Genomic DNA, 15,970 nt, shown 5'->3' on the forward strand with positions numbered 1-15,970 from the left:
TATAAACATACTTGCATTGGCTTAGTTTTTAGAGTACATACTGTAGTCTTGTTGTGTTTCATGTATATTTGGTCCACTGACTTTGGCGAAAGACATGAACAGTACTGTAGAAATAAGTGAATTCTTTTCACAGTAAAAACTCCACATGCACCACAACCGATCATTTTAGGTCTTTTAGCTCTGTATGTTTACCCAACTGTCAGAATTGCCATGAATGTATGTTAGATTTGTTTTCCCTGTAAAATGGCCTCCACATGACTTTGCCATCACCACAAAGCAGCCAACCACCCTGTCTGGGCCTGTACGTTCTCTCTCGTTTGGAGGGCTCCCCATGTGAGGGCGCGTTAGCCTAGCCTCTGGGCTAATTTTAGAATCTTTTTGTTGTGTGGTAAATTGGAGAGAGGCTCAGCTGAGCTGGTGGCCTTCACGCTGGGTTCATGGTAACGAGAAGAGTCATCAATAAAAGTGAGTGGGGTTGAAAGGTTTTATGACTCCAAAGGGGAGTGTGTATGTGGTGGTGGTGATGGGGGTATTTACTTCACTAGAAACTCCCCCCATATAGCTCAAACTAGGAACAGCATGTGAAAAAAAGAGATACCCACAGTTCCATGGGACCAAAAGCAACACTTGAGATGGTTCCAGGAAAGCAAAATACCAAATACTTTTATTTTAGTACAAACTAGCTTTAGGTTATTCATCAGCAGGGATTTGGACTGTTTTTATTAGTCCTCTACTGAAAAGTCCAAATCATGAAACCAAAGTCTTTCAGATGGCTGCCATGGGGGAAAAACTAGTGGCTTAATGCTTTGCTCCATGGTAATACAACGCTTTGGATCTGCTGCATTTTAAAGCCTGACAAACACTAAATCCCTCACTGTTTCTTTGACACTTCTTGCAGTCTGTTAAAATGTTGCTACGCTGAAGTCACTCAGGCACCATATACATGATGTTCTGGCAGAGCCCCCTGCTGCGGCCAGCCGAGCTCTGTGGGGGGTTGGGGGGTTCAAAATGGCTGCCTTTAATTACAGCCTGGCCATGCAAAGCGGTTACAGACAGCTTGGGTGGCAGCCGTGGCTTCTGTCCCACTCATTCTGACTCCCACAGTATACGACTCCAGCTAAACGTTTAAAGAGCAACTACATTCAGTTTGACATCCTATATTAGCTAACATATGCTATGGTCAGTGCAGGTTATCAGATGTTTAGCCATGCTAGCAGCAGACTGAAATATCTCAACTATTTGATGAATTGTTAGGGGATTTATTCGCTGTCCCCAGATAATGAATTTAAATGATCTTGGTGACGCTATAACTTTTCCTCTAGAATGTGAGGATTTCAAAAATATGCTGCACGTAAAGCTAAAAACTGCCTTATTTTTGTTGTTTTCCCATCATTGTCCCCTGTGGCCTGATTAATATAATATTGAGTGCAAATAAAAGTGTTCATGCATCCTCAGAGATGATTCTTTGGTATTATAACAAGCTATTAGTAGGAGCGTCTACACACTGCACTTAATGCCATGTTACCTGTGTTTCTTTGATGTTTCCTACAGCTGTCAGTGACTCATACTGATGACTGGGCGCGCTTCGCTCGTACCCTGATGGAGATTCGTGCTAACCGGGCGGACGGCGAGGAGGAGGGGCCTATGGAGCTGGCTTCATAGGACTCCAAACCAAAGAGACCAGTGGGGTGTACTATGAAGCGAGATTAGTGGTCAGCAAGGTATGTTAAACCTAAAGCCAAAATGTTACAAAGGTGATTCCTTTTTAACCTGGTAGATCGCCATGGTAAATGATGCTACACACCCAGAGTTCCCGATTGAAATCGGCTATATAAAAAAAGCGACCCTTTCACTGATCACCAACTTTGGAAATTACGTAACCACCGTTACGAGGTTCTCTTCGGAGGGATTGTTTCATAGGATTTCCTTCGGGTCATTATAAGTGCAGCAGATTGCATCCACATACCCATCACCAGAACCTTAGGGGAACACGAGGGGGATTTTGTTAATAGAAAGTCCTTTCGCAGCATCAATTGTCTGGTGGAGCTGGCCCCCTCCAGTCTTCCTCCTCTTTATTTTTTTCCCCCGTTTTGTTTCAGGTTAAATGAACACTTTAAATTTTACACAGCATATCATCCGTACACTAAGAGAATGATGAAGGCACAGCAACTACATACAACTTTAGATTATGTTTTTATGCATGGTCCTGATTTGCTACCATGTCCGTTTTTCACGGCTATCCATTTTAACAACCTGACTGATGTAGGCAGCATGGGATCGCACCATTTTCTGCCGAAGACTCAAAAGATGCCCCAATTTCCCACTTTTATAGGAACGTGCACAGGGCCAGATGAAAAAAGATCTGTGTTAAAAATAAAAAAATAAATGATAACCACTGTCGTGATACCAGTTATCTCTGATTGGGGTTTAAAGTTTGGTTGAACCAAGAAGAAAGCCTGGCTCTGTCGAACTTGCTTCGCAGTACACCCCTCTGGTGTGCTTTCATCGTTGTCACTGTAGCATGTGCATCTCAATCAGTTTAGTTTCTTCATCTTTATGTACATGTTCCTGTCTGGTCCAAACGGAGCCGCGTCTTTATTGTATTCTTGCATTTACTCAACCGGAAAATGTGACCTCTACTGATTTGTCCGCCCTTATTTATTTATTTATTGACTTAAGGTGATTTGTTGCTTGCAACCCGTGAGCCTACAGTATATACAAAGTGAAGTCTTATAGCCTTATAAGGATGTGTGTGCTGTGACGATGCTTTGCACTACCGTAAAAATAAAGCAGGGTCCATAGACTAGTCCTGTATTGTTTACAAAATGTCATGTTCACTTTATGTTGTGCTTCTTTTCTCTGTATTATGCCTGCATGCAACAACATTCCTGAAATATTACAAATGCATACACATGGAGTTATTATGGTGACATTTTTTCCACACACAGGGCTTCGTGGCTGCTTTATGTCAGTGTTTCAGGTTGTCAGAAACCGAATCAAGTCTGGTACTGGAACTTTGATTTTAGTTCTGAAAGAGAGAAACAACTGTATATTCTTTAATGAACTGTTAATGATTAAGAGGTATATTGTAATGCAGAGTGCTGGCTGTTAAATCTGCTGTGTTTACTATTAAAGCATAGCTGATGAACTGTTGTCTTGATTTTTCCTTCAGTGTTCAACTGGTAATGGAAATGAAAACTCTAGCAAACATTCAGTTTACTAATATAAGTTTCTCTTTACTCTTGGTACACATGTTGCTGCCATACACACAGTAAGGCACGGTTATTACAAACCATATGTAACTCCTACATTCTCTATACTGTACACATTTAAATACTGAGTCATGACACACTACAGAGCTGCAGTCGGTGCCAGCTGTCTCTCAGATATGTACACATCTGTATACATTTAGACCTGAATCCAAACATCTTACAGTAAACATTGTGTACAATCAGAATGGTACACTGTGTCTTTACATTCAAGTACGTTTTGGTCATATTCTTGTGGATACATTTGATCAAATGAGCAATTAAAACATTAACAATTAAAAGAGCAAAATAGCCGTATAGATATGAAAATATGTCTCTGGATTTCTCATATATACACAAGAGCCACATTTATGATCAATAGATTTTCTTTTTAGCTAGCTATATGATCATGTGAGGAATGTGCTTTTGGTTATTCTAAAGCAACAAAAAGAAGACACTGGAAAAAGCTGTATGTCATTTTTGATAGTATATTCAAAAACAAAAGCAGTTAAGGTGTGTTTAAACTTCTGTCAGCCCTTGTGCTGCCTGTGTGCATATACTGAACCAGCTGAACTGTATGAAAAACAAAACCGCATATAATACAAGTCTATACAGTGTCAATCAAAAAGGTAAAACAAATGCTGCACAAGTCCAACAAAGAATTTTCTTTGAGTGCCTGCTCACTAATCCATATGGTTGCATATAGACTACCATATATATGATTATAAGAAGATACATTATAAATAACCTTAAATATGTAATTTAAAATACTACAATGACTCTGTGAAAAACATGCGAGCACTCTCTTTCACTTACCCCCCTACCTGTGGAGGTTCAGGGGGTGCTCACATCGGAGGGGGCCGCTGCTGCTTTTGTGGCCACCGTGTAGCGTGGGAGATGGAGCCCAAACTTGCTCTCGATGCCAGCGAACGTGGCCACGGCCAACCTGAAGCCTCCGATGTGGTCGGGGTTGGGCGCCGGCAGGCTGATCCGAGACTTGGGGGTGGGCTCTGAGCCAGACGGCTTTCTGTGGTGAGGAGAGAGAGAGAGACGGGAGGAGGAAGCCAGAGGCACAGTGAGAGAGAGTTGAATAAAGGAGAGAAAGGTGAGGAGTGGTAGAGTTAAAGGGGAAGCTGTTCAACAACATAAACACAGCGCAAGATGTTATTTTAACCAAGTAGGGGAAAGAAGTGAGCGTGCACAGACAGGAGTTTTATTATTATCATTATTAAATCTTGAATTAATATTATCATATTCAACACTGTTCACCACAGAAGCAAACATCTTTATAGAAAACCAAAAGAGGAAAAATTGTGCCTTAGAGCAGAACAAATCGATTCACTTGTTGATTTCACGTTGTTTCACTTTGTGATTGGCTGTCAACGCGGACAGCAAAGCACAGATCAACTCGCCCAAAACCATACCAAAATTTCATTGGATCTGCAATTGATTTTGTTTCAGTGCGAGTCTTTGGGAGAGATGGAGCAACATGTGAAAGCCACGAGCCACCCATTGACATACATGCATGTGCAACACAGCTGTCCATTAAAAGAAGCCCTTTCTTAGTCATTCTGAGAGGTTCACCACCTCTCTTCCCCACTGGGCATTTTTAACTTTAGAAAATGAGTGAATTATTCCTGAGTGGCCTATTTTGAGGAGGAAAATGAGCTTGTTTCAATCCCAGAAGTGGGGAAAGTACATGTACAAGTCAAATGGGTGCTGCCTGCCCTGATCACTATGTGGCTAAACTATCGAGTTTGAGAAAATTGTCACATCCAGAGCTTCAAGTGAGAGTGTCAGCCTGTGAGCTAATGTGCACAGAAATTATTTTTGGTCTTGTGGCATTTCTTTCTCTCTGGTAGAGGAGGGAGGACACGCAACAAGAGCAGCTACTGTATGGTGAAATGAACCCTATTGTTCTGGAAGCAGATGGTCGTTGTCAAGGGGATGAACTAGCAGTAATATTCTGTCTTCAAAAAACAATGGCAAGAAGAAATATGTGTGTTTACATTGATTACTGGTAGAGTAATGGAAGGGGTGGTTTGGAGTTTTGTAATGACAGTAACAACAAAGTAAAACTGAAAACCAAGCTTGTTGGAAGGTTAGTAAGAGAGAATTAGACTTACCGTCCTCCAAAGTCGATATAGAACCAGCGCTGGAGGAGTTCATAGGTCACCAGGGTTACTCCAAACTGAGGCGAGGATCTGAACACACGAGCTGCAGGATGGGGTAGAAATGGGTTTATTTCAATGTATATGTTTGCTAATCTGTGTATTATCAAGCTTTGGTTTCAGAAGTTACGGGGACATGAGGAAGTCAGCCACAAAAAAGTTAATAAAGCGAATAAAAACGTTATTAAAGTCAGTGCTATTTCTGTCACAGATTGGTATTTACATCAATATAATATTTATATCAATTTATTTATAAAACTATATTTATCAATCTAGCAAATATCGAATGATGATTCTAATTCTAAGAACTGTATGTGTATTGAAGGGAAAAATAGAATTACTTCGCTTTTCTTTCCATGCCATGCCATACATTTGGCCCATCCCACATAGGATTACAAAACATTACCATTTATCAAACATCTAAAATATGATACACTACTACACCATACTACATGCATCTCTCTCTCTCTCTGACTTTGCACTGTGTTAGGGATACTCATTGTATATTATGCCTTCAAAATATTCATGTTATATGATATGATAAAATTATGTTTAAACAAAGAGCACACAGTCCTTTACTGTCTTATGTTTGATGTTCAATTCCAGGACCGTTTTAGGAGAATAGTAGCTGCAAATAAAAATAAAGATTCAGATGCTGTATACGGCCCAACAAACTCCACCAATAAGGCAGGGCACCCTGTATATAACCTGAGAAGTGAAACATGGGGCAAAAGTGAAATAGTACTTTCATCATTAGTATTATGTTGGTCTTAGCGAACATTACCTCCAGATCCTTTCCAGAAAGCCCGGGGTCCCTCTTCTCTGAGAATCTTCCAGAAACAGTCCACCAGGCCGCTGTAGGTGGTCTGACCGGCACGTGCCGCCACCTGTAGCCTGGTCTTGATCACGTCAGCTGGGGTCACCAGAGAGGCCGCCGGCATGCCTGGAGAGAACAAGGGCTGTTTAGTGGTGCGACACTTTTCCTTTTTTAAACAGTCGGATGTGTTTGATTCTAAACAGAGCAGAAATTTTAAACCAGCCCCAAACAAATGAGATGATTTGTAGAAAGCAGCCATCAGCGGTCAAATCAAATCTTGCATATCATCCTAACTGCATCTGATGAGTGTTTTTTGCTTTCTTTGTTCCCTCTTTTAAAACACGTCATCTTGGATCGTGACCATCTTGCAGCGAGTCTGCTGCATACATACACTATACACAAGTAGGGGCCAGTTCCTATCACTTCACCATCAACCAATCCATACCACCAACGAGGCCATTATTTAATCGCCACCTTTTTTCTTCCTTTCCTCCCTCTCCAACTTTTCTTACAGCCGTTTGAACGGGGCCGGACAATGGACGGTAATGAGAGCAATGCACACCGTGTGCCATACTGTGAAAGTGACTGGCTGACTGAAGGGAGTGACTGCAAAGCCCCCACTCCAGCCACTTCAGCAATGAATGGGCTCAATCATTGATGGCTCGGTCATTACCATCAACTGCCCTCTTGACGATTTATTCTGACTTCTTGGTTTTTGTAACGGCCAAACGAGCTATTCAGAAAGCCTAATCAACTCAGCATTAGGTAGCCGACTGGCACCCGGTGGAGACTGACCACCTGCACTGAACAGAGGAGAGGAGAGGAGAGGAGAGGGAGGGGAGGGGAGAGGAGAGGAGAGGAGTCCTTCCAGAACCGGCACTGGCTCTACACTACCAGCACCCTGAGCCCGGTTCCTGCGTGTTAGCCAGATGGCCGACTTTGCCGTCGCAAACAAAAAGTTCAATAAAATGTGACCAGTCTCTTTTTGCTTTCTGTATTTTGGACCAAAAATGAACAATTCCAAAGAAAAAACCTCCCCAAAGCCCTGAAACCACCTTTAAGAAGCTCTAGCAGAGCTGACAGCCGACGAAACTTAACAAATTAATGTGCTAATGTTTCGCCCTGAAAACAAAAAATACATCTAGGTGCACTCTGTATCTGTTCGTAGCTGGACCAAAAAAAAACAGTCCACCTCGACTCCTTCAGCTCAGCCAAATACCGCAGGTTCAGGACCTTTATGCAGGTGTAATAAAGCGCTTTCTTCCCTGCAGCTTGAAACTTGTCGAGGTGAGGGGTTGAAAAAGACAGTAGTTGGCCTGCTTCCCCCACGCCACTCCCCCACAGCTGGGGTGATGGCCAGAGAGGGGAAACTGTACTCCCACCCCTCACTCCACTGATCACACAGAGTCCGATTCTCTACCACAGTTCGCTGAGGTTGCTCCAGCGCAGCACAAACTTCATTCACCACCCTGTTGATCAGCCTGATGGAGGTGATGTTACTACTCGCTCTCAGGACATCAACAGATGCGGCAGTCATCTTCATCAGATGACCCAGTTTGGTACACCCAGCTTCTCTGAGACTGGCCCTGGCAGACTGTAATATTCGAGTCCTTAAAAAGTTGTTGAAAAACAAAGGTTCCTCAAACAGCCACATTCCCGGAGTTTCATTTGCATCACGAGTACATTGTAGTATCTGCCACGCCTGCAGCAGAGAGTTGTAGAAAGAGGTCAGCCCAGTGTGGTCCATATCCTTAGCTTTATACTCTGTACACTATATAACACCACTCTGTCCTTAGACCCTCAATTTAGATAAGAAAAACAAACAAATGAGGGGAGAAACATCAGGAAGAATAGACATTTGCCTTTGTTGGTGCATTGCTGTTTCCTGCAGCGTTACTGCTGACTAATAACTGACAAAATGGGGACCCATTGGCAAAAGCATTGCTCCATTGTGAGACTAGTGATTAAAAAATCCACAGAGTGCCGTTAACACCGATATGAAAATAAATAAATAGATAAAACACTCAGATTTAAGAAGGTGAAATCATCAAATGAGTGAATGAATCGTTTCTGCTTGAAAAGTGACTCGACCAATTAAACAATTATCAAAATAGTTAATTCATTTTCTGTCAATCGATTAATCGATGATTTGACGGACTGTTTCAACTACACATGACTAAAGGCTGAACAACGTGGATACCCCTACCACCCCACAAAGAACAAGGCCAAACATTCCATCCATAACTATTTCTCACATACAGAGCTGATGTTGAGTTAGAGATGGCCAACCCTATGTTCTTCACAGAGTAATGCCTAGCTAAATAATGCTGTGCAAACTGAGCGTGTAATTCAATTTCCTGTGCTGACTGTAAAACACTAATTGCCAGAATGCTGCAACCGCTGATAAATACATTTGAAAGAGGGGTGATAAATGTGTCGAAGGAACCGAGAAAAAAAAGAAATCATGAGCCTTGTTTCAGCTCGGATTCTGTGGGCATTTGCTGCCAGTCTTGTGGTGAGAAACCAGAGAAAAAAATGGAGGGAGGCAGGATTTATGATTTTTCCGTGTTGGGCTGTGCCTCTGCGTCAAAAAGAGAGTGCTGCTGACACGTCTCTGAGGATTCAAAACAAATATTAAGTTTTTTATGCAAATGTTCTAAAGCCTTTTAACTTGGCAGGTGAGTGCTAGTCTGTTATTAGCGTTGACCTTACGTTTAAATCCAATATTTAAACTCTGCTTTGGATCATAATTTCATGCAGAGGATAAAGTTATTAAGTCATCAGTGGGTGTTGGTGTTCTTGGCCTCCTTGCTCATTGTGATGACTAACCTACAGACAGGACTGAATGCATTCTTGCATGGTCAACATGCATAAAGTATGCACAAGCATGTTTGTGCGCTTGCCTTCATGTATGTAAGTACATGTCCAATATACTGTATTAGGTTTGGATAGCTTCCCTGTCGGCCTGGTTGGCAAGCATCTGAGGCGCTTCCCTGCTGCAGAGCTCCAAAACCCCAGTCCCCAATCACTGAGCAACGCTCTAATTAGCAGCTACCGCCATGGAGCCTGCGGTCAGAGGCTGCCTGGCTTCCAAACTCTGAGCTCTGCTACTGTTACTGAAGGCCTGTAGAGGTCTGAGGCGAGAGAGCAGAGTAAGACCTGCTCTCACACTTTGTTCAGAATTAGAGCTGACCAAAGGTTTTTCATAAACTTCATTGCCTCAGGGACTAAATCTTTTTGGCTCACTATGAATGGTGAAGTATTTTACAAGACTAAACGCTGTTTTTCAAGTTATGGACGCACTCTAAAAGGCTAAACTTTTAAAATGCAGCATGAGATTGTTGATGATTGCACCTGGCCTCATGAGATTTGTGTATGTCGATAGAAGTATACAGTACTGCAGACATTAACAGACTTCATTACACAGTTTGAGATTTTAGTGACCTTTTCAACAGAGATGATCCCAATGAAATTAAATTCCACTTTAAAGCTGCTATAATGCCCATAGCACACCAATTATGGTAGACAAAATGAATGATGTTTACTGGCAACATTCAGTCTCAACAGTAAACAATAGCAAAATACAACTTTACTGCCTTCATTTCTTCTTACTCTTGCATAGATAACATTATGTTCAGTACTTTGAGAGAAGCTTTCTAGAAAGAACAAATAGGTGCTTTTGATTTTTAGTCCAGGCTCCCTCAGGTATAATTCTGTTGTCTGGAAACGTAAAACTAACCTTTGCCTCTAAACTTGATACTAGCTCTTGATATGTTAGTACTTGATACTAAAACTTTTTTTCTGTTGAAGTATAAAGGCTGAAGTACCTGCCAGCGCTCCAGCAAACAGCATCTTGGCTGGCCCTATCCTTCCGTCCTCCTCAGTGAGGTGAGCCTTGATGTGGGCGTAACAGGGGAAGTAGATGGCTGAGAAGGGGATGTCCCGCAGGAAACATGCCTTGGAACCCTAGAGAAAGACAGTCGGAAAAGGAGATGTTTAGGTATACATATATAATAAGAGTTAAAGTCTCAGAAAGTGGAATGATATGATGTGATGGGGCTCAGGGGATTCCATCCTTGATTTCTGGCTCAGGTCTCTAAAGATGGATTGGTTTTTTTCAACTGACTGTTCCCAAACCAGATATTCAAGCATCAACTGATGTTATTGCCAAATAAACTACTTCCAAAAGACTCCTGGAACTCTTATAGCAGAGTGAAATATCAACCACAGCATGCCAAACAAATCATTTTTCTCCATATGCAAACAATCTGTGTCCTTAGCAGCAGGTGAGGGAGGCAGCTCGGAAAGCAAGGCTGACAGTAAAACAAAAAAAGAGTGGGGAAAAGCAAAGAAAGACTGGCTGACGAAGATGACTCCTTGTCTGCCACTGTAAACAACACTATATCATCAAGCATATTGAGTTTCCTACTGTATTTCAAGCCTGTTGGCCTGCTGCCACCTCCTTGATACATCAACTACAGTCAACAGAAGGCGTTTAAAGAGCTGGCCAGGGTCTCCCTGTCTTGGACAGGCTTCATTTAACTCCTATGGGATAATGCTTTGGTTTCTACACACACACAAACAGAGAGAGGATTGGCAGATACCTGGGCTATCTCTTTCCCTCTCTTTCCTCTGGCACTTCTTGTCTGCCTGTCCCGCCTGCTGGCTGGGGCCCAAGCGGCTGCTGAAAGCTGGGAGATTCTATCGATGCAAGACAGACAAGCAGCGTCACAGGGACTGGGGACTAGAAGCCTTAATATCAGGGTAATGGTGTTGGACCGGGTATTGCACTGGCAGAGCGGCGACAGAGAGTGTGTGTATACATAATCCTTTTACACCAAGATGAAGTTAACTTGAATACAATAAGTCCATAAACATGAAACCTCTGGATGGATATTCCTACACTGACAACTTTTCTCCAGAGATGAGTGGTGGCGCTAGTGCGTTAGCCACCCTACCAACCGGTAGCTCCACCAGTGGAGGGTGAGCGTCAGGATAATTACCCTGACAAAGGCAGCTCTGTGCCTGGGTGCAGCCCCTCCGGAGCCAGCCCGTCTGGGGCTTGCAGGCTGGAGCTCGTCTCCTCCCCGCCTCCCCTCCACCACCACCTTCAACGCCAACACCGCTACTGCTTTCTCAATGCACTTTGTCTCCTGTCTATGCATGGACCAGGAGACGAACACAATAAAGTATGTGCACATTTACACACACTCATATGCAGCATTGAGCAGCATTCCCACAGACAGTTGAATGGAGACAGTAGCTATGTGGACACCACACACACGTACGCGCACACGCACGCACACACACACACACACACACACACACACACACACACACACACATACATACACTTCAACATAGTCATAAATTACTAGGAGTGAGTGCATAACTACACAAACACAGTAACAAGATGCAGGTAGACAGAGACAAGAGGAGGCTCCACACTCTATTACAGCCTTGTTAAAAGAACTAAAAGGTTTACATGGAACTTGTCTGCTCGTACAGGTGGCCACATCAGCAGACAGAAAAAAACCACAAACCTGGGGGACATAAAGTAATAAGGTCCAGTGTAGTAAATAATCAGCACACTATCAAAATTAAAGTCTTGTCTAAGGGAGGGAAGGGATTCATTGAAAAATAGTTTACTAGTTGGAATTTGACAGCACAAGTGCATCATCTTACTTGCAAATTAATACAACCACAGGTAGGAGATTGACATTTTCACAGTTGACTGTGTTGACAGTTGAAGCAGAATGTCCCCTGCCGAGCTCCATTAGGACTTATTTATGTAATTTAATTAGACATGCTCTGTTTTACCCTGAGGGCTAATGTCCTTGTCAAGCCAGTTAAGCTGCTAATGTTAGCGGTAGCCACAGCTCGTTCATTGATTGCTATAGCTCTTATGTCTAACTAACTGGTAGCATTAAAAAAGAAAAAAACCCTATGTGGCTGCGCACCTCACCGGTGCAAACAGACGGATGTTAGAAGTCACAATATATTTATAAAAATAATAATGAAAAGAAGAAAATACTATTTAAAAACACACCAACACAACTATTTTAGCCTCTTATGACATTATAATCGTTCACACTTGCTTTACAATGTGTTGGCTGCATAATATCATACAACCCTAATATGTTCAAACAGTGCACTGTAATTTTTAACCCTGTGCCATTGAAAAATACCAATTATGGCAATTAAGGTTAAATATAGCTTTTAGCATAAATTGTGTCTTTTCTTGTTCTTGAACAGAAGACCACATGGAATTGTTCAGGTAAAGTAATGTATAATTGTACAATAGTTAAATACAAAAATCACATATGATTTAGTCAAAACAGTAATGAGAAATAATGGATGCTGTGAAATTGTGAGGCTGACGAAAATACAATAGAATGGATACTGGACGTCTAATAATTCCAGTCGCAACAAATCTAACTTGAATTCAGCGTTACATAAAATATGGCTTTCGGCTTTCTCCACGGTTGTACTTCTCAATTTAAGATTATTAAGTTATTAAGTTATGTCTGTTTCCCAAAGTTCTATCATCAAAGAAGTAAATGTCTAAAATCCTTATACCGATATGTTGTAGTGGCCTGACTTTTAACTTCTCAGAGTTCTTTCTTCAGTCTGTTGGTTGTTTTAAAGTGATTATTCTAACCAATGTGTCTCCAACCGTCACTTCTGGCACAGAAATGAATAAGCTACATGCTTGCATACAAGTTGAGAATTAAACAAAATTAAAAAAGTAAGTTTGTGTGTTTTGGGGCTGTTTTGGGGGACAGATTGACATGAAACCAACACATTTCCAATGGGATGTTGGCATTGATAGTAGGCAGAAGTTATGAAGAAAAGTAGATTTTATCATCTCCTAGAATTATGGGACTCTACTCACTGAATCCTTCTGTGACTTTATTCTGCACATGAACTGATGCAAACTAGTTGCTTATGCACATTAGGTCAGATACCAGTGTTAGTCTCAATAACTCTTAATGGAACAGTTCAAAATTGACACCTCAGAAAAAGCTAAATCTACTGAAACAGCAATTTCTCGTGTGAAAAAGGTGCATTTGTATTTCAAGATAAGAGTTGTATACTGTTGGGGAAAAAAACTGCACTCTTATATATACTTTATTTATTTCTCTATTATATATTCTATAAACATTGCAGTAACATTCATAAGCTACAATTCTGCATTCTCTGAAATAATGCAAACAGATCACACCAAAATAGACCGCAAGCAGTAAAATACTGTAATAGGAGTGATAAAAGCACTTGGAAGAATGATTTGTGGCTTAGACATCTGCACTTTACATGCACCTCTGACCCCAACGATGTTTCTCACCTTGTAAAGTCCAAAGAAGCCGAGTTCCCTGATGACGGACAGGGCGCTGACCCTCGGCCCTGTGGTGATCTCTCCTGCCACCTGCAGACGGATCTTTACAATCTCCACAGGGTTGGTGAAGATGACCTGAGAGCCACCAGCCTGGAGGAACAGATAGACAAAAAGAAATCAATGGAATGAACTTCAAGAAGAGAGACATGGATCAGATACTCAAGTTGAACATGAAAACTGACTTTAATATATTGCCTGCAGCAATGAACACCCAATTTTAACATACATTTTGTCTGTGTTTAATATGAGATTTTGAGTGTGCTATCTGAGTTCCACTGAGGACAGAACGTTCATTTCAACATAACACACTGATTGACTAAAAAGCAACAACATTTGAATACAATCAAGATTGAAAATGTAACTATTATCTTGCTTTTACGCAACTGCAGCAAGTGATGCAACTTAACAATAGTGCCGCCTCAGCAACCAGCTGCAAAACAAACATGTAGAGAGAGGGAGAGTACAGGAGAGTACTCCAGCTGATGCAGTGGAGTCTGTCAGCTGTTTGTCTTCATCTCACAGACCCTGCGGGGACTCTGACTTCTCTTCTTCTCTCTGACCTCTCACTTCACACCATTCTCCAAACCTGTACTTGTGAGCAAGTTCAGACTGGTTTCTTTGCCTTTTAGGTCGGCAGGGCTTTTATGAGTATAAGAGGTAGCTGCTGTGGGTAGATTTGTGGTGAGACAAATGCTTAACTGTGTCTAGTCAGGGAACATGACGGCATTTCCAGAATGCTTCTCGATACTGAGAAATGTTTACACCTTTGGGCGCAAGTGGGCTTTTTCTGACTTCTGTGTCTTCCATTTTTCTTTAATTGTTTTTCTCTCGTCCTCTGAATGTCTTTTCCAGTATCGCCTCTCTCCCTTTCTTTTCTCACCTCTTCTCAAACGATCTCTCTCATCTTCTCTAATATTGTCTCTCTCCTGCTACGGTTGCCAGTGGTTACTGTAGCTACACACAAAATGGGTGGCACATCGCAATTAGATAGCAATCGGTTGCCATGGTGCCATTTCTGTCTTAAATAGGCCTGGTCTGTTTGTTGTTGTTGTTTCTCTCCTTTTCTCCCCGCCTTCAGTCACTCTGTTATGAATGATGGATTGTGCTTGTTGCCTCCTGCCTTACGGGAACACATCAAGCTCCAATCTGCAACATGGGCTTTTTTTGCTCAATTTCCTTCAGTTTTAAGTGTTACCATATATTGCCTACGAGATGAGGAAGAGACAGAGATCATAATAGTCTCATTGAAGGTGTGTGCAGCCGCTTTTTTTAAATAACATAGAGTACAGTGGGCTTCAGCTTCCCTTCCAGACCCAACGAGAGGCTGTGAATAGCAGGAGGGCTGCCGATTTAAAGCTGCTACATCTCGCAGCTAACCCTTTATGATTTATTTCATGGAAATAACCTAGCTGATTACATGCTGGCTAATAGCGTAAACATCAAGAGGCTATTGGCTCCGGCCACTAGCAGTGTTGGCTGCTTCAATTGGATACTAATGAGACTGGAGATGGGATGTGATGAAGATGTTGTTTACTCAAGGAGAGTAAAGAGCAACATTGTTCAGAGAAATGAGCTGACAATTAGTCCTGACAACATGCGATAAAAGGAGCGACAGTGCAGCGCTTTCTGAGCACTTCACCATCCCACGTTCCTACTTAACTGTGGAAAACAACTCAAAACTTTGAGCATCCGGGACAAGAGAGGGAGACGAATAGAAACGAGAGGATCGGACAAATAAACAGAGTGAGCTAATGAGAGAGGGAAGATGGTGAGACAGAAACAAGAGAGAAAAGTCAAAACAAGAGAAGTGAGGGAAGGAGAGGTTGAGGGTTGTGATTATGGAGTGACAGCGTTGGCGGCTCTCTGATGATTCCCAGGTAATTACAAGGCAAGGTGATCCTTAGAAACCTGGGACGTCAGCACCTTATGCACGCATCACAGCTCCTGGCTATGTGTGTGTGCTGCAGAGAGCATACCATGAGCTTAGCCATACCCAACACAAATACACATGCCAAACACTCACTATATTACTAGCTGCTATCCATAAATAACAATCCATTTGTACTTAACACGCTTCATGCTACATGTGCAGGTCTGGGTGTGTGTGTGTGTTTTAGATTCTCTGATAATGTTTTCATAATTCACAGCAGGCCTTAATAAGAAACTCATTACAAAGACTTGAACCAACCATGCAAACTGTGTTACATTCACAATGAACACGAACAAAGTATTACTGTATTTTGAGTCTTACCCACTTCGCCTCTCAGCAATGACCCAGTAACTATTTTGTGTAACTTAAGTCCTAAAATGCAGGCCAGTAACTGCCAGATAAGCATCC

General features: G+C 42.0%; 2 protein-coding genes across 4 annotated transcripts in view; one reads left to right on the forward strand and one right to left on the reverse strand.

Moving 5' to 3' along the window:
• The window catches only part of dync1i1a (dynein cytoplasmic 1 intermediate chain 1a), a 58,173-nt gene extending 55,031 nt beyond the window's left edge, over positions 1-3,142 (forward strand). For both annotated transcript variants that reach the window (XM_078267427.1, XM_078267425.1), the window contains one exon: positions 1,552-3,142. In XM_078267427.1, the coding sequence (XP_078123553.1) occupies positions 1,552-1,662 (111 nt within the window). In that variant the 3' untranslated portion in view covers positions 1,663-3,142. The remainder of the gene's footprint in view (positions 1-1,551) is intronic.
• Positions 3,143-3,215: 73 nt separating this feature from the next.
• slc25a13 (solute carrier family 25 member 13) overlaps positions 3,216-15,970 on the reverse strand; it is a 46,457-nt gene continuing 33,702 nt past the window's right edge. For both annotated transcript variants that reach the window (XM_078267424.1, XM_078267423.1), the window contains exons 14-18: positions 13,582-13,722; positions 10,064-10,202; positions 6,204-6,362; positions 5,375-5,465; positions 3,216-4,275 (exon numbers count right to left, since the gene is read on the reverse strand). In XM_078267424.1, coding sequence (XP_078123550.1) covers positions 4,083-4,275; positions 5,375-5,465; positions 6,204-6,362; positions 10,064-10,202; positions 13,582-13,722 — 723 coding nt within the window. In that variant the 3' untranslated portion in view covers positions 3,216-4,082. The remainder of the gene's footprint in view (positions 4,276-5,374; positions 5,466-6,203; positions 6,363-10,063; positions 10,203-13,581; positions 13,723-15,970) is intronic.

The sequence above is a fragment of the Sander vitreus genome, chromosome 14, assembly GCF_031162955.1.
Source record: "Sander vitreus isolate 19-12246 chromosome 14, sanVit1, whole genome shotgun sequence".
NCBI lineage: Eukaryota > Metazoa > Chordata > Actinopteri > Perciformes > Percidae > Sander > Sander vitreus.